Source organism: Elgaria multicarinata, chromosome 18, assembly GCF_023053635.1.
Source record: "Elgaria multicarinata webbii isolate HBS135686 ecotype San Diego chromosome 18, rElgMul1.1.pri, whole genome shotgun sequence".
NCBI classification, from domain to species: Eukaryota; Metazoa; Chordata; class Lepidosauria; order Squamata; family Anguidae; genus Elgaria; species Elgaria multicarinata.
In genome coordinates, this window is record NC_086188.1 from 7588393 (window position 1) to 7614798 (window position 26406).

Here is a 26406-nt window from a genome sequence, read left to right on the forward strand (position 1 = left end):
AAGAGATCGTAGGAGAAATCATGGAAAGCTGCAAACTGGTTTGGTGAATGTGTGTGTGTGTGTGTGTTCCGTTCTTCTGGGCTTGTCATCCCTCCATCTGGATGGATTGGTTCATTTGGCATTATTGATGACAGAAATGTGCAAGATTTATCTGGTGTATTTATAGAGAGGGACAACAACACCCCTAGCTTGATTAAAACAAAGAGCATGAGAGTTTTTTTAGTGAGATGAGGCAAGTCAAGATCCACACTTTGTGGCTCCCTGCTGAATATGTATAGTCTATATGGTATAAGAAACTGTGTTTTTTTAAAAAAAATCAAAAAAATCACAATGTCTAAGAGTAGAAGGAACATAGAGGTTATCTAGTCCAACTTCTAAAAATGACAGCCTGATACATAAACTGGCGAAAGAGTCCAGATTGCCGCAATTTGTGTAACTTGTACAAATTACAGCCAAAATTTGTGAGCATTACATAAATTGTGTCTGCAATTCATGCAACTTTCTACATATGCTATAATTATTATTATTGTTATTATTATTATTATTATTATTATTATTATTATTATTATTATTGAATCATAGAATAGTAGAGTTGGAAGGGGCCTATAAGGCCATCGAGTCCAACCCCCTGCTCAATGCAGGAATCCACACTAAAGCATCCCTGACAGAGGGTTGTCCAGCTGCCTCTTGAATGCCTCTAGTGTGGGAGAGCCCACAACTTCCCTAGGTAACTGGTTCCATTGTCGTACTGCTCTAACAGTCAGGAATTTTTTCCTGATGTCCAGCCTGAATCTGGCTTTCTGTAACTAGAGCCTGTTATTCCGTGTCCTGCACTCTGGGATTATCAAGAAGAGATCCTGGCCCTCCTCTGTGTGACAACCTTTTAAGTATTTGAAGACTGCTATCATGTCTCCCCTCAATCTTCTCTTCTCCAGGCAAAACATGCCCAGCTGTTTCAGTCTCTCTTCATAGGGCTTTGTTTCCAGACCCCTGATCATCCTGGGAAATCTGTGAACTGGCCCAACTCAATGCAAATCAAGTCAGGACATTTCATTGCAAATGAGTCCAAGTGGCCAAGTTGATGAAAGACCAGTGAATTCCACCCCCTAGATCACCCCACATCCCTAGTTGGAAATAGGATTGAATGGATCTGCTTCAGCTACTATAACATTCTTATTTCTTTGAACACAAGTTGATTCCATTTCTGCCTGAATCAATTTATGAATGCTTTTTTTTATTTAAAATGAACATCTATAGTCATTTTTGTACACATTTCCCCATAATACACACATTTCCCACTGTTAAACACATTTTTGTGTTTATGTGTGCGTGTTTACACACTACATAACACTGTAGCTAGTAATAGGACAGAAACCAAAATGTTTAGCACTAAATATATTTTGAAATTACTCTGTTGTTAGTCTGTCTGTCTATCTATCTATCTATCTATCTATTATTATTATTATTATTATTTATTTATATAGCACCATCAATGTACATGGTGCTGTACAGATAACACAGTAAATAGCAAGACCCTGCTGCATAGGCTTACAATCTAATAAGTTGTAGTAAACAATAAAGAGGGAAGGAGAATGCAAACAGGCACAGGGAAGTGTAAACAGGCACAGGGTAGGGCAAAACCATCCTAAATGTTATTGGAGATGACAGTTGATTAAACTCGTATTAGGGAGATTGTTCCAGAGCAGTGGAGGTATTACAGAAATGATTTATTTATTTTATTACATTTATATACCGCCCCACAGCTGAAGCTCTCTGGGCGGTTTACAACAATTAAAAATAGTAAACATTAAAAGTATACATTTTAAAAAAACCCACATAAAAACAGTATAAAAACAACAGTATCCATTTAAAAACAACAATTCTGGGGTCCATTAAAAACAAACTTAACGTTGTTAAATGCTGTTAAAATGCCTGGGAGAAGAGAAAAGTCTTGACCTGGCGCCGAAAAGATAACAACGTTGGCGCCAGGCAAGACTCATCGGGAAGATCATTCCACAGTCGGGGAGCAACCACTGAAAAGGCCCTCTCCCTTGTTGCCATCCTCCGAACTTCCCTCGGAGTAGGCACTCGGAGGAGGGCCTTAGATGTATCATATAATCCTGCCTTTGGGGAAAAAATGGTGCCCAATTCTGGTTCACAAGTGTGACACAAACTGAATATGCATGTAAATGTCATTCAGGTGATGCTCCAGTTGGGCCTTTCAGAGTTAAAGTAGGTTTTTGTACAATAAGGTTTTCGTAACATGGCTCATGATTCCAGTTGGCAAGAATAAAAAATGGCATGCTTACATAGATTTGCCTATGTACATTTAGGGACCCTGTAGATGAGGTTTGTTGCAGGCAGAAGGGAATATTTGCTGGAGGGGAATAGTTTCTCTTGGCAGCTGGTGTTAACAAATAGATGTAACTCTTGCCAGTACATAATCGTTACGGATTTTTCCATAGTGACAGAGACTCAAGTCCAGCATGTTGATTCAATTAATGGTACAGAAAGGCATACGTCTGGCCTTGTTGCTGTTTTCTGAAATGCACGTTTTCATAATCTGTGACCATTAACCAAGCTGTACTTTCCTCACAATAGTGAATTTCCTCCTCCTCCTCCTCCTCCTTTTAACTGGATGAAATATCCATCTCAGAGAGTGCATGACAAAAAATATTCTGTTCTTCACCTCCATTTCCGTGGTACAGTGGGTCATGTCTGTTGGGTGATATTAGCACAATATATGAGCTCAATGCAAGGATTGTGGTATAAGGCAGGGATGCAGAACATCTGGCTCATGGGCCTCACCCGGCCTGCAGAGCTTCTACAATTGGCCCGCGGAGCCTCCTTGGGTTCTTCCACAGGGTGGGGCCTGGACTTGGTAGTATTGGGAGGAGTGGACACTCTTCCTGGCACAGGCTGAATGCTTTCGCATGTCACACATTGCTCCCATGGGGACAGTGCACACCGTGTGAAGCCAGGGAGTTGGCCAATGCTGGAAAGAGCAGGAAGCAGCTGCCATTACCATCTCTTGGGAAAATTAGAGGTGTAATTTGCATATTTTATTCCTTATGTGGCTGTAAAGCCATAAAGTGCTTCCATCTACATAAATTACAACCATCAAGTGCTTATTTCTATGTAAACTGTGGCTGTAAAGCTCTTACTTCTACATAAATCACATCTGTAAAGTGTGTACGATCACATTGAATCATAGATTAGTAGAGTTGGAAGGGGCCTATAAGTTCATCAAGTGCCTGATCAATGCAGGAATCTACTTGAAAGCATCCCTGACAGATGGTTGTCCAGCTGCCTCTTGAAGGCCTCTAGTGTGGGAGAACCCATGACCTCCCTAGGTCACTGGTTCCATTGTGTTTGTGAGTGTGTGTGTGTATGTGTGTGTGTGTGTGTGTGTGTGTATGTGTGTGTGTGTTTTAAAAAATTATTTATTAAACTCTATTTAACAAAGTGGTTAAAAAAGTTTAAAATATATATAAAAACATACAAGTCAGACAGCGTTTCTAATAAAGACACAGAGACGTCACGATTTCTGGAGATGCCGAACCGAGCTTGTTTCCTTCAATTTGCAGTGGTCAAAGGAAGTTTAGTTAAACCAGAGTTGGATGCCACATCTGTACCATTGATGTAATCGAGAAAAGGAGACCATATTTCATTGAATGGGTCATAGCTAAGTTGGCCCGACGAGACTCTGCGGTGGTAGCTTAATTTTTCAGAGCAGGCTATATCCCACACTTTCCCTTTCATCCAGTGAGTGTAGGGCCCTTCAGATCCTTCCAATGTTCAGCGATTTCTAAACGAGCTGCCGTAAGGAGGATAAATACTAATTCTTTATGGGTAAGGGAGGGGTTTAGAGCATTGGGCAGGGACAGCAGGGACAGGCTTGGTTCTGGCAAGATGATCCGATCAGTGGCCTTAGAAATTATATTGAAGATAGTTTCCCAGAACTGCTTCAGGGCCTTACACTCCCACCACATATGTAAGGTTCCATTTTCATACTGCTCTAACAGTCAAGAAGTTTTTCCTGATGTCCAGCCAGAACCTGGCTTCCTGTAACTTGAGCCCATTATTCCGTGTCCTGCACTCTGGGATGATGGAGAAGAGATCCTGGCCCTCCTCTGTGTGACAACCTTCCAAGTCCTTGAAGAGTGCTATCATGTCTCCCCTCAGTCTTCTCTTCTCTAGGCTACTCATACCTAGTTCTGTCAGTCTCTACTAATAGGACTTTGCTTCCAGACCCATGATCTTCCTGGTTATGTAGAAGTAAGTGCTTTACGGCTGCAAATGTTCTAAAATACTCAAATTGCGGCCATAATTTCCCCAAGAGATGGCAACTGCCATTAGAGTGTTGTGGGTTTTTTTGAAGCTGGAAAATGCTCTGCATGAAATCCAGAGGATGCAAAGGTAAGGGCTGATGCTGATGGCCCACTGTAGACTTTGCAGGACAGATCCTTGGAAATCCTACCTCACTGGAGTCTGCAGCGGGTTTCTCCAGCAACCCTTTTCTAAACAAAAGTTGCAGAAATGAACACTGGAATAACAAGAGGGTTCCTAATGCATAAGGTTTCCCAATGCATAATTCAGACCTCCGTGATCTGGAGAGGAATTTGGAGGAGGATAATTTTGCAATTGGCCCTAATTTCCCAGTACAGAACTTCAGTGCTTCCCTGAGTGTACATTTGAGTTGGGGAAGACCATTGTTCACTGGCAAAACACATGCTTTGCATACAGAAGGTCTCGAGTTCAAAATATTTCGGTAGAATTTTTTTAGCAGTTCACTGGGGTGTGTGAAAAGAAATCACCCTCCAGAATTGAGGAGAGAGGAGATCAGTCCTTTCTCCACACACATCCAGCCTAGCTATCACAATGACAAGGATTTTGACAGTCAGGAATAGTTCCCAGCGTTCCGAATGGAGAGCCAGGTCTTGGCGCACCAAACTTTGCATTCCATTTGTCCTTGCAGGCAGACTCTCATTAACAGGTTCTCGATAAACTGCCAAGCCTGGATCTTATTGAACACTTTCTCATCCGTCTCCTTTGAAATGGTCCGGTGAGCTGGAAACATCGGTATCATTGCATTTCATGAACGCAGGCTCTGCGTGTAAGCTGATGAATCCAAAACGAGAGCTATCGTATTCGGGCAGAGAGAAAGTAATTAGGGGGGGGGGGAAATGTCTCAAGCTTTTCTTTTTTTAAGTCTTCTGATTTTTCATTTTGTTCATTTGTTCCATGGGGCTCAATTGTTGACTCACTCAGATGAAGATGCAGTCCCTAGAATATCGAGAGAGAGAGAAAGAGAATACTGTTCTTTGTATTGTGTTGGGCTCATCCAAACGTTTCCAAAAATGAACATAGGGATGGGGAGGATTGGGGCACCCCCCCCCAAGCTGGCCACGTTTGGCCTGGGGACCTGAAGTTCAGCACTCCTGTTCTAGAAACATCTGCCTGGTTTGGCACAGGGAATTAGGCAGACTGGATGGACATTTAGTCTAGAGCTGTGCACAAGGGGGCTCTCAAAAATCTCCACTCCATTTGTGGGTAGAGAAATTGCAGGTGTGTGTGTGGGTGGGGGGGGTCAATTTCACCGAATTTCTCCAGGAGGAGGAGAAATTCCCCAACAATTTCTCACAGGTGGGCATCACCATTGGCAAGAGTTGTAGAACAGCTTTCTTTCTGTCTTTCTTTCTTTCTTTCTTTCTTTCTTTCTTTCTTTCTTTTTTTAAAGGTTTTTTGGATTTTTTGCACTGCCCCTGCAAGTGGCAACAAATAAACTTTATTGACAGTCTGACCTTCATTTTCCATCCTGCACAATGAGAGGAGGAATGCAGCCACCACCACCACACACACACACAAAATAATGGTGAAGAAAACATGGAGAAAAGTGTCCTTTTATTTTTAGGGGGTAGGAAAAGAAAAATCTCAGGAATTTCCTGAAAATTTTCTTTCTCTATGAAAGGGGCTTCCATTTTTCTGCCTCATTCTCAGGGCGTTCTATAATTTATTTTGAATGGGTGTTGGTGGTGCTTTTGACCTCAACTAATCACTGTGAGATAGTTGAGGGGACTGTCTATATTTTCCTTTCTATTACTCATCTCACCCTTGGTCTACAGCCTCCCAGGTTGGCTGCACTTCCTGATCTGAAAAGCCGCTATAGGAGGAATATATTTACGATGTCTTTCCCTGGGCTGGAAGCGTGGGAAGCCAAGGAGGCAGCAGGCTGTCAGAGAGATGGCTGTACAATGGAAGGCAGGGGACACACACATTCTCATGTCATCTCATAAGGTCAGCACAAGAATCCTGAATCAAGCCCATGAGAATTTCTCCAAAATTTCTCCTCCTTTGAATTTCTTTTCAAAAGCAATTTCTTCCCCCCTCCTCTTTTTTTTTATCATATTGAATGAGAATGGTCGAAATTTTCATGGGAGAAAATTTTGGCACAGCACTAATTTAGACTGATTCAGCACTGCTTTTTATATGTTCTTACATCCATTAATCAAGAGCTCCAGGTGATGTTGTTGTCTACTGTTATGAGAGAGGGAGGAAATTCTCTCTCTCTCTCTCTCTCTCTCTCTCTCTCTCTCTCTCAGTATGCGGTAGTGAATTTCACTTGCTGCTACAAAAGATACATGATAGGGTCAGGTGGAGGAAGAAAAGAAAAGGGTTCTAGCATCTCTCCCGTATCATCAAGCGCCCACCTCCGTTTTTGCAGAAAGGGGCGTTATCCATCAGGTAGAGTGGTCTGGCAAGGCGGGTTGACTTTTGATGAGCTTTCCTGCCCCCTGAGAAACGCCTGAAGCTGCGGAAGGAGTTGCAGTTGGTCTCCTTGAGTCTGGGGCCCAAAGGGAGGTGTTTCACATGCTGCCCTAAATTAGAGGCAAGGCATTAAATGGAGCATATTAAGCAATGGTCATTAGCAAACCAGAATGCTAGTCACCGCTGATAATGGCTTGAAGCTAATTAAATCTTTGGCTCATTGGACATGACAAAATACAAACACTGTGTGGGTCGCAGTTTATTAGACTCGGAAGAGGAAATGCTCAGAGTGAACCATCACACACACACACACACACACACAGCTAGAGCAAGACATTGGGGCAAAATCCCAGGGTCCCCACCACAGGTACCCCTTAAGTGATCACCTACAGAGTTGCAGGTGATGAAGGCACCAGGGTAGCAGCAAACTATTTCATTCCTATTTTCATGATGGTTCTGTGGTTTAAGTGGGCAGAGAGAGCAATCCCATGTCCCCCTAGACAGCATATGGTGTGTGTGTGTGTGTCAAACGATTGTTGATGCAAATTACCCAAATTGCAGCCTCAAGTTGTGCAATTTGATATTTACACTATCTTTTTTTTAAAAAAACCTGAAAATTGGCCTAACTCACAGATCCAATTGGGTCAGCTCACAGGAAACCAGGGGCTGTTGAAAGGTCAGCAAGCTCAAACCCCACTTTCCCTCAGATGGATTCCTCAGAGATCCCTAGAAGTAATGCAAATAGGCCATGTAGGTCCCATTCATTCAATGTTGCTTTTAAATGCACCTTCGCTCAGGTGTAAGCAGCAGGTATGTCCCACCCACACACACACTTTATTTTGTTTCTGCTCCTAGGAGTGGGAGTAATAACAGAGTACAATTATGAGGGGGGCGCGTTTTTTCATTCACTGTGTGTGTGCATTGCTTTTTGCTGTTTAAGATAAGCATTTTAAATGGGCGTAATGTTCTTTCAGTGGGATGCGTCATGCCTAAGAGTTTGGGCACCGACACTTCTATTCCTAAATTCAATGTAATAATACATTTGTGAAGATTATACTGTTGTGGTTTAAAAAAAAAATTTTTTTTTTAAAAAAAGGCCTTGCCGAACCCTCTGCAAGAAAAGATTTGTGCAACTCTGTAGAAACAAAGAAGAGAAAAACTCCATTATGATAACACACCAGGTTACATTAATCATGAAGTTTGACTGGCACGCATTTCAGTTTGGGGGGGGGCTTTAAATATTAATGGCACCTATTCATTAAATTGGAAATGTAGATGGGTAATAATAATCGAGTGTGGCGATATGAAAGCAGCTCCTTCGAATAGAAATGCAAGCCCAGCAAACTTTTCTTCTTCTTTAAACATACAGTACGTGCTACTGCCATTTGATCATAGAATCATAGAATCATAGAATAGCAGAGTTGGAAGGGGCCTACAAGGCCATCGAGTCCAACCCCCTGCTCAATGCAGGAATCCACCCTAAAGCATCCCTGACAGATGGTTGTCCAGCTGCCTCTTGAAAGCCTCCAGTGTGGGAGAGACCACAACCTCCCTAATAGAGGTTGTGTTTGTTCTGTCCCAGGTATGAAGCATAAAATAGATTATTTTTGATAAGAAAAATCCCAGGATAAACCTTAGGTCTAGCTGTGGCCACCGTTACTACCACTTGAGTCATAGAATCATAGAATAGCAGAGTTGGAAGGGGGCCTACAAGGCCATCGAGTCCAACCCCCTGCTCAATGCAGGAATCCACCCTAAAGCATCCCTGACAGATGCTTGTCCAGCTGCCTCTTGAAGGCCTCTAGTGTGGGAGAGCCCACAACCTCTCTAGGTAACTGGTTCCACTGTCGCACTGCTCTAACAGTCAGGAAGTTTTTCCTGATGTCCAGCTGGAATCTGGCTTCCTTTAACTTGAGCCCGTTATTCCGTGTCCTGCATTCTGGGAGGATCGAGAAGAGAAGAGCATATTCATGGCATGTAGATAGGTGGACAGGATAGTATTCTTCAGGAGGGAGATTTGCTGCTTTTGAATTTTAATGCAGATGAAGAATGTGATTTGTTAAAATTTGATGACTTCCAAAGGAACCTGAGTGAATGCATCTGCAGGGTGAACGTAGTCCCGGGTCCCATTGCCAGGTGGAGAAGCTTGTGGCCATTCTTCCCTTCTCCCATTGCTTTCCCTTTGCAACTAGCTTCCTCCAGGCTTCTTTATCCCCTGGGATGGTTCAAAGCAAACATGTGCAAGGCTAAAGGCCTTATAATAGGGTGACCCTATGGAAAGGAGGACCGGGCTCCTGTGTCTTTAACAGTTGCTTAGAAAAGGGAATTTCAGCCGGTCTCATTTGTATATATGGAGAACCTGGTGAAATTCCCTCTTCATCACAAGCTGCAGGAGCCCTGCCCTGTTGACCAGATATAAAAGAGGACAGGGCTCCTGCAGCTTTAACTGTTGTGATGAAGAGAGAATTTCATCAGGTGCCGAGTGCATACAAAGGACACTTGCTGAAATTCCCTTCTCTTTACAACTGTTAAAGATACAGGAGCCCTGTCCTCCTTTCCATAGGGTCACCCTACCTTATAATACCCAGGAACACTTTAGCTGAAGGAACATCTACCCATACACCAACTTCTCAGAACACTACAATGTTCAGGGAGGTCCTGTTTTCCATGCTCTGCGGCCTACATTTGCTGATGTCATGGATTATCATTCTACCCCTCTTAGATATGTCCGGCCTCTATGCTGGTGTGTTTTATTTATTTATTTATTTATTTATTTATTTATTTATTTATTTATTACATTTCTATACTGCCCAATAGCTGAAGCTCTCTGGGGGTTCACAAAAATTAAAATCATAGTAAGACAACCAACAGGTTAAAAGCACAAATATACAATACAATATAAAAAGCAGTTTTAGGTGTTTATTAAAAATCTATCTGTTTCCTTTGGCTTTCCCGAGTCATTGAATACTTTATATCAACTTCATAGTGTGTGTGTGTATGTGTGCTTGTGTGTGTGCTTGTGTGTGCATGGTCTTTTTGTTTGTTTGTTTATTCTTTTTTAAACTGCTTAAGGGCGTATGAGGATTTCATTCCTGTTCGCAAATCATTTGAACATACCCCATAAGTGATTTCCTGAAATTGTGTTTGCACTCAAAGTTGCACTTGGCGTGAGGCTAAAGTGCTGCCTCTGGCAACCTGGTTGGGGTGGGGACAGAGGCAAACACAGGCTCAGGCTGCAGGTCCAACAGGTGTAGCAACAGCCAGGCAGTCCTTCCCTCACAGGCTTACATTGCTATGCAAGTGGAGCCTCTTCACATTCTGGTTGATCATGCAACCAGCAGGGCACATGTGTCAGCGGGAGTGTGTGTGTGGGAGTGGGGGAATGGCCACCCGTTGCCACCCTGTCTCCTCGTCATCAGCATATGTGCAGTGTTGACATGGACACCCCTTATGAGAAGAGCAGGCAGGAGGATGTGATTAAGTAACAGCAGAAATATGAGTTTCTTTTCATAACCAATATTCCAGTGAACCCAGGTAATAGGAATATAAACCTTTCAAGAAAGGGAAGCAATTTCCTCCCTAATGGCTATTGTTGTGAGCTTTAAGTGCAAAACTAGAAAAGGAATCAGCATGAATTGGCTTTGAACTTTGGTGGGTTTTAAAATATATATACACAGAGAGCCAGGAAATTGCTTGGATACGCCTGTGGTCCTAGACTGAGTTTGATTTCTCGAGTTTCTTTAAAGCCTCTTCTAGATCCAAGTTAAATCAGTTGACTTATGAACAGTTCCTCAGGGATCAAACTGAGCAGGCAATGAGAGACCATGGCATTCCTAGACCAGAGCATGAGATCTTCATAGATGTATCTATGGCCTGCATTTCTCCCCTGTGCTTCTATCTTTAGAAGCCATGGTTTAAGGTGTCTTCTGAACACAGCCCGGCTTTCTGGCTTAACCACCATGGTTAAAGCCATGGTTTAAGGTGTCTTCTGAATGGGGGCCAATGTTTGTTCAAGAAGTAGGATCAAAATATCAGATCATCAGTAATTGGTTTGCTCCCCAGATCAGTAGACTCAAGGCCAAATTACTCCAAAACAGGGGTAGGTGCCCTGGTGCCCTCCAGGTGCTTTGGACTACAGCTCTCACCATCCCCAGCCAGAATGGGCAATTGGGGTCGACCAGTTTGCCTATGCCTTCTCGAAAGCAAAGGGTTGATAGATTTCTGAACCATAGCATCCACTAGAAGGCATTATCTCATACTTTGGACTTGTCTTGTGGCACAACGAGAGGCACCATAGCTCAGAAACGGAGCCAAACTTATGGAAATGTTCCATTTCATTGTTATTAATGGGAGCAAAGTTCCATCGAGCATCGAAATGAATTGAATCAAGTGCCGAACTCTGGCTGGATGGCACGCTGTCCTTTGTTCAAGTAAAAGTGATGCTCTTGTTTGCCGGTTGCAAAGCACAGAGCTGCAGGTAGAGCACAGACCAACATCAATTTCAGCGCTGGATGTCTGGATTTTACGAGAGACAGAAATAAAGGCATAAAAATCTAAAATATGGAAAATGTGTTGGGGGTTTGAAAAATCACCCCCCAAAGTCTGAAGAGCGTTGATTCCTGAAAATGCAGACGTTTCACTCTGGTTAATTACCCTATATATATATATTGTGTGTTTTTTATTTTGGGGGAAATGGTGTGTGTAGGGGGAGAAATATGCATACTGAGTTCTGTGTTGCCAAATGTGCTCTCAGGCTCCATTGATGATTGATGGCGCTGCCCACGGAACCACGCAAGGTGCGTGTTTGAATAAGCGCCGACTTTATGCAATGACATAACTTTGATATTAGTCTTCTGATTCTCCATAAAGCTGACGCGCAGAGTTCTTGGATTATAAACGGGGCCAAGGATGCTAGCCTGGCACTTCTGGCAACATCTTTTAACATATCGCCTTTTGTAGCGAGTTGTGCCATTTCGCAAGGACTGTTGAATTGTTACTTCCCTGACATGCACTGCAATACAGCTCGTCTGACATCAGCCTCCATCAGCTTAGATTTTTCACGAGAGAGAGAGAGAGAGAGAGAGAGAGAGAAGGCACAAGTTTCTAACTAACAAAAGATAAAGTAGAAAGCCACCCTCTTCTGTACAGTGCTCATGTGAATTGCCCCCGAAAGGAGGACATTGCATCACTGAAAAAAACAAGGCCCCGATTTGCATTGAAGTTGCACATGCTTATGTAGATGTATAGATGCACATTTTGAAATGATTATTTTTATTTTTAATAAGAAGACAGTATGTCTCACCATAGTGTGGAAGGCTGTAACCTGTGGTAACCTGGTAACCTGTGTGCCTACCTGTTCGGTCTGTTGTCCAGGTGCTGTTGAGGGACAACTTCTAGTCCCAGCTCATGCTTCTGATGTTTCTTCATTATTAAACTGGACTTGGACTGAGCAGCTGTTCAAATACAGATCACCTTCAAAACTAGGGTGACCATATGAAAAGGAGGACAGGGCTCCTCTATCTTTAACAGTTGTATTGAAAAGGGAATTTCAGCAAGTGTCATTTGTATATATGAAGCACCTGGTGAAATTCCCTTTTTATCACAGCAGTTAAAGCTGCAGGAGCTGTATTAGAGTGACCAGATTTAAAAGAGGGCAGGGCACTTGCAGCTTTAACCATTGTGATGAAGAGGGAATTTCACCAGGTTCTCCATGTATACAAATGACACCTGCTGAAATTCCCTTTTCTATGCAACTGTTAAAAATACAGGAGCCCTGTCCTCCTTTCCATATGGTCTCCCTAATCAAAACAGAGGACAATCTTCTGGCAACTCTTCAAATGAAGGACTGTCCTTGGTAAAAGAGGACACTTGGCCATGCTGCTCCTCAGGGCCAGTTCTAAATAAACTTGTCGACAGAGCCTTCTTCTTTATATCTTCTTAAATAGGTCAATTTTATCGTATAAATCGTGTCCCAGACCTTCTGGAATTAATCTTCATTAGTCGGGATCTTGATCTTCTTCCAGAAAGAAGATCAAAAACTGTTAGGAATAAAACTGTTAGGAATAAACTTTTAATGAAGAGAGCAGTTTGACCATGGAACCTGTTACCTAGGATAGGGTGGGCTTTTTCTTATTGGAGATCTTCATGCTGAAGCTGGACAGCCATTTGTAGGAGGTGCCCCAGTTCTGAATTTCCTACATTAAGCAGGGAGGACGAGATAGCTTTCAAGTCCCCTCCCATTCTATGCTTTTTGATCCTTTAGAGATGTGTCATGGTGGCCACAGAGAGGCCTTTAGTGGATCACCTTGGTGATCTTTGTGAAAGACACGAGGGCTGTAGCTGAGCTCAGTTAATATTTGTGTATCTCATCCCAAATAGGGGGGAATTCAGCTAAAAACACATATTGGTCATGGCATTGATTTTAACAAGGCACCCTGGGAAAGAAGATTTCATTTCCCCCACTCTTTATATAACCTTCCTATATAGGTCTGAGCGGCGTCTCTAACTCAGCAATTGGGTTGGCTGAAGCGGTAGAGGTCAGCGACCTTCAGAGGGATTAGTTACACGCAGCTAGCAGATAAAATTGATTTGTAAGTTATGGGCCGCGTCCCTGCCTGCGAGAGAGTTGGCTTGCCATAAGCGGTGAAATTTCTTCCTAATGGATGTTAGGGTCGGGCAGGCGCTCTCACTCCCTATCTGATCTTGGCAGGGCTGGGGGTTGGAGAGGGAACATTCAATAAGGGGAAGGTAGAAAAGCAAATAGTTTTGAATTCCACTTGGAAATGCTCCTTAACAACATCCTTATAAACATGTTTCCTTGTTGTTTGATTGAATTTGTATTACTCACAGGAACATTTAATAAAAATAATCTTTCATGAAAAAAACAACAGCTAAAAGCAACAACAAAAATCCTTATGGCCAGACAGAATTTCAGAGGGCTTTGCCAGCCTCAAATAAAAGTTTGCTGTGTGATCCTTTTTAAAGTGGCTGAAAGTTGTTCTGTTTAGCTTCTCTTTAGCCATTTCTACACCTGTCTTTTTCCCCAGGATCATCCCTGGATCTTTCCAAATGTCACACAGGGGATCCCAGGAGCAGGCAGGGACAATCCCACCATTTTCCTGGGATACCCCTAAGGTTTAGAAAGGGCCTTCATCTTCTTCTTCTTCTTCTTCTTCTTCTTCTTCTTCTTCTTCTTCTTCTTCTTCTTCTTCTTCTTCTTCTTCTTCTCCTTCTCCTCCTCCTCCTCCTCCTCCTCCTCCTCCTCCTCCTCCTCCTCCTCCTCCTCCAGGAGGAAGTGTCTAAATTATTTGCAGAGTAATATTTCAATCAAGGGGGACAGAATTTCTGATTCACACAAAATATCCTTCCTTCTGTGACCCAGATTTAGCTATTCAACTGAAAGGAGGAACCCTGTGTAGTGTTCCAGCAGCTGCTTTGAAACAAGCACACAATGGTTCATTTGCAAAGCAGGATGCTGTAAGGACCAAGCTACCTTAGAGCTATTTAATTAAAAAGAACATTTCCCCCATTCTCCTAATCCATATCATTCCACACAGGCAAGCTTAGCATTCAAACTTCTGGATGTGGAATGCATCACCACCACCACTGCCACTTTAATTTGTATGTCACTTTCCCATACAATATGCCTAAAGAGAGCCAGTGTGGTCCAGCATGGGTCTTCTTGTGTTCTTATGAAGTAGTCATCATGTTTATGGTACCTATGGAAAACCAACAGATTAGTGGTATCTCTTGAGGAACAGCAGATGGATGGTATCTATGTAGGTAGAGATCATGTTTATTGTGATGTGCCTGCCAATAGATGCTCCTAGCTGACAGTCAGCCAAAGAGTTGGGGGTGGGGAGAGAAAGGGGCTCTTTTGAGGGCCAGTATGGTGTGTGAGTGTTGGACTGGGACTCAGGAGATCTGGATTCTAGTCCCCATTTGGCCTTGAAGCTCACCTTGGGCCAGTCACTGCTACCAAAGGCCACTGCTCAAGACCTCAATGGACCTCAATGAAATCCTTAACTATCTGCATTAACCAATAGCCAAATTCAATAGGTGCATGCAACTATTCACAGCCCGGAGAGGACCATTTTGTACCTCTCTGCTATGTAGATATTAAGGATGAGGAGCCTGTTTAAAAAAAAAAAGGAGAGAGGTGGTAACTCTATCTCAACACCACAAATCTGGTTGAATACCTGGGAATTCAAAACCATACATAGAAGAGCAAAGCCCTCTGTGAGTTTAAGTTTCTACCATGATCAATCATTTTTAAAATCTCAAGTTATTTCCAACCAGGGAATGTTGGTTATTGTGGTGCGTAGGTCGAGAAATAATGAGACAGACAACAATAGCTGGGTTTAAATAGGGCCACATTTATTTAACGATCTGCAAAGGGGTGGAAATCCTATTGGGCATCCAGTATGGCCTGCTTGCAGGCCCTTCATGTTGGGCAAGCCATTCATAGCCCATGGGCAGGTGCTGGACCATTCGCCTTCCCACGGGCCTGCCCCTTATGGGGTATGGAGACCTTCTTTTGTCATGCCCTAACTCAAGCTGCCCGGCTCAGAGTGGGTGAGTAGGGTTGGCCCCAAAGGTAAGCCTTATCTCCCAGGCAGGCTACGGGGCTCAAAGCTGGGAGCCTCAGATCTTACCAGTCACCTTGAACAGCGCCTGTGAATGTTCACCAACTTGCAATCCCTCTGGATGCCCGTACCTAGCGCCAAATAAAATGTGACTAAATTGAATCAAATTAACCTATTTATTACTCCCAAGCTGTCTTACAATGTGGAGTAGGCAAAAAATCTTATGCACAAATCAGTACATGAGTAAAAAATTCCTACTCGGCCCTAAATGGCAACCAGCAAGCCCACACCATCTACAGCGAGGGAGGGAGGGAGGGACCCGTGCAGCAAAGAGCAAGCTGAGAGGGTTGAGTCTTTCTCTCAAGACTTCTTAGTCCCCTCCCAGTCTCGTGGCCCTGAGATGCCCAGCCAGTGGCGATAGCGGGCACGTCTCATCCTCTCCCATGCCCACAAAGGCCTCTCCATGCCCAGGCTATGCCGGGCCTGGCAGAATGGCACTTGGGCAGTTCAAAAAATACCCTAAATGAAATATAAATTCCCTTCCTATTTATGGAAAAATTTGCAAATCTTGGTAAGTTCTTATCAAAAGACTTAACTGGACAATTGTCATCCATCCCTAGGAGACACCCACTGAGAAATTTCACCACTTTTTGTTAGACATCCTTTTACTCTGCCCTTCTCTCTTTCACCTATTACACCTACCATACAAACTAGCTAGTTCTGCAGTGGAAAACAGACACATATCAAACCAGCCAGGCTGCTGGTTAGAGAGCATCGAGAATGCTTGCGGTAGAATGATGAGATCCAATTTCACAATAATTTGTCTGCCAGTTAAGTACAGTGCTTCAGATAGCTGATGAGTAATTGTGCTGCACGGGAGGAAATAGGGCTCTGTGATTTAGGGCCAGCTAATGTCCCCCCATAAAATGACTCCATTATGAAAGTGGTATTGATTAACGTCCTCCTGGGTGCTCTGGCCATAAATATGCCCTCCTTGGATTGTCATGTTGTTGTTCAAAAGCCAACGTGGCTAATCCTTCAGACATGAGTTGCCTTTTTGCATTTAGTCTGCAGAGCACAGGGTGACCTACAGTGGTATAGAGAGCCTCTTAGTTGTGCCACAGGGCTGTAGCCATTAGGCAGGGAGGGGAGGATGACCCCTGCCCCCAGCGATATTCAAGACCTCCTTCCTTCCTTGAATTTTCAACATTCATTTTAAATGCAAAGAGTAAGTTTCTAGCTCTTTTACTTAAGAAGGTATGAGAGAAAATATGCAGGCAGTATTCGACCCAATTCTTCAAGGCCAAAATGGGTTTTATGCTAAACACACGCCTACTGTGGAAAAGTGGCAGCTGTGTGTCTAGCATTCCCCAACTGTAATGTGCAATAAGAACTTACCCATGTCTTGATGTTGCAGTGTTTCACCAGTGATGCAGAGTGGTAGGAGAGGTGGGTGGGAACATAGTGCATTGTGACTTCAAGACCTAGTCTAGAAATCCCATGGAGGAGGAAGGAGATCAGGGGTGGGCAGAAAGTAGACCTCTAGATGTTTTGGACTTCATCTCCCAGCATTTCTGACCATTGGCTATGCTGGCAGTCTTCTGGGAATTGCAGTCCAAAACATCTGGAGTGCTATCTTCTGTCCACCATGGAGCTAGTCATGTAGCTAGTCTTTTAAGAAACAGCCATGCATTTTAGTTTAACATCTACTTTGGCCTTCACGGACAAGCAAACCTGACCCAGATTTTAGTGTTCTGGCCAGTGAATACAAAGATACCAAGATGATCAACATGTATTTGGCCATAATATTTAATTTTTACATCAGCCTGGTTTTCTCCAGATGTTTTGGACTTCAACTCCCATCAGGACTAGCTAGCATGGGCAACATTCAGGAAGGCTGAGACTTGTCATCCAAAACGTCTGGAGGACATCAGGTTGTGGAAGGCTGATTGACACAAACATGCTTGGAGAAGCAACATAACTCAGTTGGTAGAGCACGTCTTCACATGGAGAAGACCCCTTCTCAGTCCCTGACACCTCAAGTTAAACATGTGAGAGCTTGAACAGTTTCAAGAAAGGGTGGACCAAGGATGGGGAACCTGCTGCCCTCAAGATGTTTGTTGAGGGATTGTGGGAATTGTAGTCCAAAACATTCAGAGGGACACCAGGTGGCCCACTCCTGCACTGGGCTAGGCTTGGCAAATCATCTGCCATGGTCAAAGTCATGGTAGAAGTTCATATTTTTAACTCTTTCCCACTGACATTAATTTAACTTCAAAAAGTTTCACTTTGGCTCAATGGTGTACTCTATCAAAATTATTTAAGCAAATAACTTCAAACATATACAAGTAGCCTCCAGTATCAGAGGTAGTATGCCTAAGTATGCCAGTTGCTGGGGAGCATGGGCAGGAGGGTGCTGTTGAACTTGTGTCCTGCTTGTAGGTTTCCAGTCAACAGCTGGTTGGCCATTGTCTGAATATAACACTGGACTTGATGGACTCTTGGTTTGATCCAGCGTGACTCTTCTTATCTTCTTAAATGTATGGTGTGGTGTTTTTTTTACTGTTTAGCAATCACTCATCCACCTCCCATGGCACACCAAGGTCTGTCTGTGGTCCTTTTCTACTTGAAACAAGACTATCCTCACTGGCATCATATTGTTATAGAAATAAATAAATCCCCAAAGCACAGATTATTCATCATTGTATTTTATGGCTTAAATTGTTGTGAATCATCCGGAGAGCTTTGGCTATGGAGGAATAGAAATGTAATAAGTAAATACAAATAAATAAAATATTAAAATCCCCATCTTTTCTTTTTATCTTACAGGTTGACAGCCAAAGCAGTTGCTGTATTGCTTCCTATCTTGGGAAGTTCATGGATCTTTGGTATCCTGGCAGTGAATGTTCAAGCTTTGGTGTTCCAGTACATGTTTGCAATATTCAACTCCTTGCAAGTAGGTTCCTATAGCACATATAAGCCACTGAGGGGCCAAGATAAATGCAGTATGGGATATTCCATGCCTTTCATGGGTCAAATGGCAGCTCAGAAAGAACGTAGCCTTCTCATTCCTCCCTTGGGTTAAAGAGCCACACTAGTGACATAGCAATATGGGTGGGTTGGCGTCTATCACAGGAACCTAGGAAGCTGCCTTATACTGAGTCAGACCTTTGGTCCATCTAGCCCAGTATTGTTGACACTGACCAGCAGTGGCTCCCAAGATTTCAGGAAGGATTCTTTCCTTGCCTTACCTGGAGAAGCCGGGGATTGAACTGGGACCTTCTGCATGCAAAACAGGTGCTCTGTCACACTGAGATATGGACCCTGTCTCCAAAGGAAGCAATGGGGAGATTTATAGGTCCCTTCTCTGTTGCACATGGATGCCGTTAGTGGTCAAGAAGTTCTCATCTGCATATGGGCATGGACAATGGAAGTCTAGAAGAGAACATGGCCCTCATGTTCCTCACTATGAAAGTCTGGAGGAAGGTAGAGCAGCCACTGCTGAAGCAGAATTGGTCTCGTGCACCAGTGAAGTTAAGGAAGATCCTTTACCAATGTTTTTTTTTTCTCTCCACACGATCCCGGGGTAGTGTCGGTGTAGCTGTGACAAATTACACTCGCTGCCTGATAGCTACCGAGCCACATACACGGTTATGGTGTTATCCTACAAAGCCCTAAACAACTTGGGACCAGCAGAACTAGCAGACTGCTTTCCCTTATATGCACCCAGATGACAACTATGATCCTCAGAGGAGGCCATTCTGAAATGAACGGAATGCCGCCATGAAGAACTTTGGTGGCAGGGCCTTCTCTGTAGTGGCACCCACCCTCTGGAAAACCCTCCCTTGTGCAGTTCAGGAGGCAGAAAACATAACATATTTAAATGCCTCCTGAAACCCTTGTTTTCCCTGTCCTTGATGAAGTAGAATCATATAATAGTAGAGTTGGAAGGGGCCTATAAGGCCATCAAGTCCAACCCCCCGCTCAATGCAGGAATCCACCCTAAAGCATCCCTGACATGTGGTTGTCCAGCTGCCTCTTGAATGTAGTTAATTGGAAGGTCATGTTTCCCCCCCTCCTTGCTCTTTAACTAGGCACAATGGCCCTTTCTACACCTAAGGATTATCCCAGGAAAATGGAGGGGTCGTCCCTGCCTGCTCCCGGGACCCCCTGTGTGTCATTTGCATGCACAGGGATGATTCCGGGACAATCCCTGGAAAAAAGGCGGGTGTAGAAATGGACAATGTTGCACTCATTTCTATTTCATTGCCAACCTGCCTACTTCAGAGCAGTCACTCAAATAACCCTTTATAACATTCAATCATGTAATCCACCCAGATTGCTCTGCAACGTGTTAACGATAAAATAATAATAAACTTCCATTTCCTTTTTTGTTTTCTTTTTGTTATTTTACTTTACCATTTTAGGGGTTCTTCATCTTCCTATTTCACTGCCTCCTGAACTCAGAGGTATGTTTCTATGTTCTGCAGTAAAAAAGAAAAAGCCAAGAGCCTATATATCTGTATTTATTTATTTAGTGGAATAATATGATGACTTAAAATTTGGTTGTAAATCAGCTGCAATGCTAGGAGAACGGTGCCATTTAATGATGCTGTTTTGTGGAGCGGGCCTTTTATTTTGCTCAGCAACGTATATGCTTTATAAACAGTATTTTTTTTAGCTGCTGTCACTGCAATTTATGGCGGCTTTGGGAAGCTGGAAGGCCAGGCTGCCGTCAAGAGCTCTGGGTGTAAAACCAACCGCCGCGTCTCAGATCTCATGAGAGTCCACATTGTAAGAGCACAGCTTTGACCAGCTGGGTTGGGTTAGATGGTTTTACTTGTCAGATCAGCTGGACACAATGGACTCAAAGGGTTGGTGAAGAACATTAAATACCAGATGTTGGCTGAGGAAGCAGGGGGAGGGACGGAGAGGTGGATGAACCTGTCAATTCCAATTTCTCCTGCATTCACTTTTTGTTTTAGTCTCCACTTCTTTCCATCTGGGATATGAAACTTGCATCTTCCCACACCATGCAAGCATGTGCACCAGTTGCTGGGAAACATGGGTAGGAGGATGTTGTTGTACATGTCCTGCTTTGTTGGTCCCTGGTCGACAGCTGGTTGGCCACGGTGTGAACAGAATGCTGGACTAGGTGGACGCTCGGTCTGATCCAGCAGGGCTCTTCTGATGTTCTTATGAAATTCCTGACTGGATTGCCCTTCAGCTTGAAGTAAGACAGAAGGAGATGGCTCTGCTTTCTTGCTCCCTGTCCTGAACAGGACTTTCTAGGCACAAGGGGCAGTGTTACTCAGTGGTGGGACACCAACCTCCCCCAAATTGGTGTCCTCCAGATCCATGAGACTCCCATTGGCCATACTGGCTCAGGCTGATGTGAGTTGAAGGCCAAAACATCTGGCAGGCACCAGGTTGGGGGAGACAATAGTATTTCATTCATCCATGCACCCTAAGATGTTTTGGCTTGAAGGCAAAGCACTGGGAATCTCTCAGACCCTATAGGAAGTAATATTGAAAGGTTATTATATTATAATGAAGTATAAACAATACTCCTTCTACATTGGAGCTATTGATAAATGCATCTAATTGTGTGATTTAGACTATGAGTTAATTGGGGTCTGTTTGACTCCTAAACTCAATTAGTAAGGTGCATTTTACATGCATAGGGGAACTGACTGAATTAACGACGGGGTCTTAGAAATTCCAGTCCGAAACAAACAAGTTCTATTGCAGCATTGAGAATCCATTTCTGCCTTGCTTTTACAAGCAATAACCATCAGGGCTGGATGCGAAAGTCTGCTGTAAAAAGAAAAGAAAGAAAAAAGGAACACTTTTGATTGCCTCAAGAGCCTGGCTGTGCAGAGAGTATGTGCCATTTCATTTCCCCCCCCTTAGATTGTTGCAGTTTGCCAAAGAAAGAAGACAGAAATTGAAACAGGATATTAACCATAAGAGCTATAGCAGTGGAGAAGTATGGGGGCAGTAGAGAAGAGGAAATAAAACTGTATATTGCTTCCTGTTCATAACATGTCTTCCTCTAAGGCAGTGCCGGGGAAGTGACTTACGGGGCTCATTAATCCTTTGTCCTTATTCTATCTATAAGAACATAAGAAGAGCCCTGCTGGATCAGACCAAGGGTCCATCTAGTCCAGCACTCTGTTCACACAGTGGCCAACCAGCCATTGGCCAGGGACCAACAAGCAGGAAATGGTGCAACAGCACCCTCCCGCCCATGTTCCCCAGCAACTGGTGCACACAGGCTTACTACCCTGCAAACTGGAGATAGCACACAACCATCACGGCTAGTAGCCATGCATAGCACACAATCAGGAATTTATACCCACATTGTTTCAACAACAGCCTGAAACTCTCTAACACTTTTCATCTTTTCTCTCTCTCCTCCCACCAAGGTTCGAGCCGCCTTTAAGCACAAAACGAAGGTGTGGTCACTCACCAGCAGTTCAATCCGCAACATCAATGTGAAGCCTTTCAACTCAGATATTGTGAGCGTTCCTACAGTTCTTCAGTTTTAATCGCCATTAGGGATCGGGGGAGAAATGAGTTCAGTTTGCATCTTAAGGTGAACCTACCTGGTTTTGTGCTTTCAAATCATTATGCAAACCAAAACTCCTTTGCAATTTGCAAACCTCCAAATTTTGGAACGTTCTCCAGTCCAAAACATGCATGGAAAAAAGGGGAAATCATGTCCAAAATGGCATCGAATTATGGGGGATTGCTTACAAAAATGTATCTAATAATAATAATAATAATAATAATAATAATAATAATAATAATAATACACACAGAAATGCATGTTTAAGGAGAAAAGTGCTTGGACCATCCCTAATCCTTTAGGGATCAAGTAATGCCAAAATCACGAGAACCTCTCTCTTTCTCTCTCTCTCCCCAGATAACTGGCAACAGGCCAGGAACTGCCCCTACTAAACTCAATACCTGGGACAAGAGCACAAATTCAGCAAACAGGATTGACCTCTCAGCAGTCTGACATCCAGCTTTGCTAATCCTCTTCCTGGATAGCCAAACTAGCTATATCCTCAGGACCTTTTGACATGGCGCCTGCCTGCCCAGTATTTCCTCAGAATGTGTGCCAGTAGGAACCGCTCCTTTTATCACCACCTGCTAAATTCGAATTTTACCTTCTTTGCCATGTTGCGCTGGATCGAGTCAATCCTTGCCATGTTTTCTAACGTTGTTCCCCACCGCTCAGCCATTAGGAACAGCTACAGAACCGCTCACAACGGCGTACATGGAATGGCCTTGTAAACAGCGGCAGAGACACTAAATGTGGAGAAATGGATTGCGCTGCCTCGATAACGGGGCTGGGGAAGGTTAGAGACACCTCGGGAAAGATGATCATGACGTGCTTTCTGCCTTGCAAAGCAAAGATTACTTACGGCATTATTAAAATTGGGCCATTCTCGTCTAGCTGCACATCCTCCATTTACATTAAATAACTTGAGCAATCCAATTATCCAGGGGAAACTTAGCCAGAAAAACACCCCCCCCCCCCGGCCAACAGACACTTCATTGGAACATGGTATGAAAGCCAAAGCTAGAGGGACAGCTCAAATCGGGATCAAGCGATGTTTTCCCATCATGCTGTGGCCTTGGGAGCAGTGGCGATGGCAGCTGTTGCGTTGTGTCGTGTGTCTTCTACATCTGTTTGGATTTTGCCATAGCAGTTCCAACGACTGTTATGATGCAGCGGCCACCTGCAGTGTTGCTTCGTCGGAGGGATTATTCACGTCAGCCGAAATACCTTTCACTGGGAGCCAGAGGCCTGCCATTTTTCCAATGAGAATCCATGAGCGACGTGTAAGCTTTTGGAAACTATAATGCCCTTGGCTCCGGGAGTACTCTATCTGCTTTACCGGGCAGGGTTTGACACTGAATGCCAAAGGCGCATGCCAAAAAAATGATTAAAAAATAAAATAAAATAAAAACACCTCCATACGAGTCAACAGCAAGGGGGAAAAATACTGTGAAGTCGTCCTCCAGACTGCAGCTGGAATTCTGCGTTATTATCCACAGATGTCATTTAAACAAATATATATATCTTTTCCTGATAAACAAACCTTTAGTCTTTCCAGCTGTGCAATGATGCGATATCTTTCGAAGGCGAAAACAACACCTGTTCTAATTCAACAAATGGTTCCCTCCTCCACGATCACTTTATGGGCTTTGAAGTAGGATTTCATTTTTGATAAAAATCCAGACATTTCCCAAGCACTGTTGAAACCTATCTTTTTGGCCTTATGGGCTAGACGCTTGCTTTTCCCACAATGGGTGTAAATAGGAGGGTTGGGATGCTGCATTCTGTGTCCAGTACAGAAGGAAAGCACTGATATTCACCATTAGGGCATGAGCTGTGGATCCAGAATGTTCCAAGTTCAATCCAGATAGGGATGGGGGAAAAACCTCCCTGTGTGTCCAGAGAGCCACTGACAATCACTGTAGAAAATGGGCCAAAGTAGACTTGACTTCTTTGTTATACAATAGCCAGTGCTGGCATGCAGTGAGAGGGGGTTCGCCCTGGCATAATTCTAACTGGGATGTTTCCCCCATGCCTGCTATTCACAATAGGATGAAAAGTCCCATTAGAAAAAGCCAACAATGTGGGGCTTGTGATGTCTCTGTGTTTGCAAATTCTCTTTCAAACTAACCAAAGTTAGTGTTAATATTGTTGCAGACACAATTATGTGCCATAAATCAATCTGAAAAGTTAGAGCCCAAGGGTGGAGGAGGGTGGGAACAGAAAGGAAACTATTGCTGTTCTCTCAACAATGGGAAATCATGAGCGTTATCCCCTATTTATTTATGACTGCATGGCAAAATTAAGGCTACAGTCCTATCTACAGTTTCCTGGAAATAAGCCCTAGTGAACTCAATCATGTTTACTTCTGAGCAGGGTTTCGCTGCAAGTAGCTTACGTTCCATGCTTTGTCTGTACATTTTCAATAATGGCCTAATCTACACCATGCAGGATATAGCACTACGAAAGCAGTACATGGTATGTGTCAATGGGCCCCAACAGTTGTCAGTGCACTTCAGTACCACTATAAAGCAGTAGTGTGGCTCCTGCTTTTTATATCCCCCTTTTGTACCACTTCCATAGTGCAATATCCTGCTTGGTGCAAATTAGGACAATACCTCTACCAAAGAATAAATTTAATAAATGCTGGGTGGTGTTTTGGAGTTAAAAAACACTGTATTAAGAACTCTACTTTGAGTATTTCTTCTTCTTCTTCTTCTTCTTCTTCTTCTTCTTCTTCTTCTTCTTCTTCTTCTACTACTACTACTACTACTACTACTACTACTACTACTTTTTCTCATTTTAAAGGCCATTTTATCTTTTCCCCCTTTGTTTCTTCAACTTCAGATATACAGAGTTGTGTGTGTGTACATTGACTGTGAGTAATCCATCAATGTTGCTATCCCATCTGAGAATGTTCATCATGCTGAACATTTATATATTTTTCACTCTTTTGCAGAATGCAGTAAATATACCAAATATGGAATGCTCAGACAAATCTCTTAAACACACACACACACACACTTCCATATAAAGAGACCCCCCTTTTAAAAATAAAACTATGAAAATCCTGCCGTTTATTTATGGGCTTTTTAAAACTTTTGTGATATATCTTCACAACTGTGCAATGTTGTCAACAATATGAAACCTTAATTGAATGAGATGCGAGTTAAGAATAGATTTAGGTAGCAGCAATGAAGATTTTGCTACTGAAGTGAATGCAACTTTTTTTCTCCTTTCAAAATGGTGGGGGCACCCAACACCTTCAGTTTCCTAATAAAGATTAATGTGGGCTTGGACTGTTTATTCTGTCATTGTACATTGTAAGCAGATTGTGTGGGGGGGGGGGGGCGGGGGATGCGGTAGTATCATTGTCAATACTTGGGACAGGCTACTTGTACATTCAGTTGCAAAACACACTGTCTGCACAGCTGCTCCACACAGGAAAAGGTTACTATGTGGAAGGTGATGTAGTAAATTTCAGACAACTCATTTATTTATAAGCTTTTTTATTAATATGCAGACATGGATTTGTATATATTCATAGCAACGAATACATATGAAATGCATATATATGAAAACACAACTTTCTAGCAATATAAGCTTTGACAAAAGTGGACCAGATATCCAAATAAGTATCCTTTTGGAGTTAGTATGTATTAGGGCTGTGCACTGCTTTGGATCCAAATCCTGAATCTGAAGTGAATCAGATCTGAAGCAAATCGGGGGAGGTCCAAACCGAATTGGGCTCATTTTGGAAGGTCTGAATTGGGGTCTGAACTGAATTTGCGGGGTGTGTGTGTGTGTCCATGCACAGCCTTAGTATGTATGCCACCCACACAATTATTGAAAGTGGGGTAAGGTCCTAAATCCATTGCATTACAAGAGGTGAGCATTTATCCTTCCTGTGTTGTAATATCAGTATTTAGGTATCAAAAGGATGCAGAGAATACATTGTTGCAGGATGTTAATTTCCATGAAGCAAGTAAATCATTTAAAAGAGCATGTACATTAACAAATATTAAAGACTGTTCCAGTACAAAATTTATCCATGTAATAACCTCCTCCCAAAATGAACCAACTACTGGACATTGCCAAAACATATGTTTAAAAGAAGCATTAGCTTCACTGCACAGCCAGTAATTAGCTGCATTAGACAATTCCTTCTTAAAGAGATATTTGTGGTGTCCAATAGATGTGAATGAAAAGTTTCTGCTAAATAAGATGCATCTTAAAATCCAAAAATGCAACAGGCATAAACACCAACACGGCAATCTACTTATTAGGTAGAATAGGGGAATCCTTTTTCATTCCTGCTTAAAAGCCTGTGTATCATATTTATTCACCAATAACAAGTATGCATAGATGTGGATCATGGGTCATTTTGTCTGATCAACCTTAATATGTGCTCTGATGCTGTAAAAGTAGGTGGGACAAGCCTACATACTAACAAATGCTGCAATTGCAAGTGTTGTCATTTTT

The 26406-nt window shown here is 43.0% G+C and overlaps 1 protein-coding gene across 2 annotated transcripts in view; it reads left to right on the forward strand.

Moving 5' to 3' along the window:
* The window catches only part of ADGRD1 (adhesion G protein-coupled receptor D1), a 192207-nt gene extending 168154 nt beyond the window's left edge, over positions 1-24053 (forward strand). For both annotated transcript variants that reach the window (XM_063144072.1, XM_063144073.1), the window contains 4 exons: positions 18183-18309; positions 19781-19822; positions 21782-21874; positions 22282-24053. In XM_063144072.1, the coding sequence (XP_063000142.1) occupies positions 18183-18309; positions 19781-19822; positions 21782-21874; positions 22282-22377 (358 nt within the window). In that variant the 3' untranslated portion in view covers positions 22378-24053. The remainder of the gene's footprint in view (positions 1-18182; positions 18310-19780; positions 19823-21781; positions 21875-22281) is intronic.
* The last annotated feature ends 2353 nt before the right edge of the window (positions 24054-26406 follow it).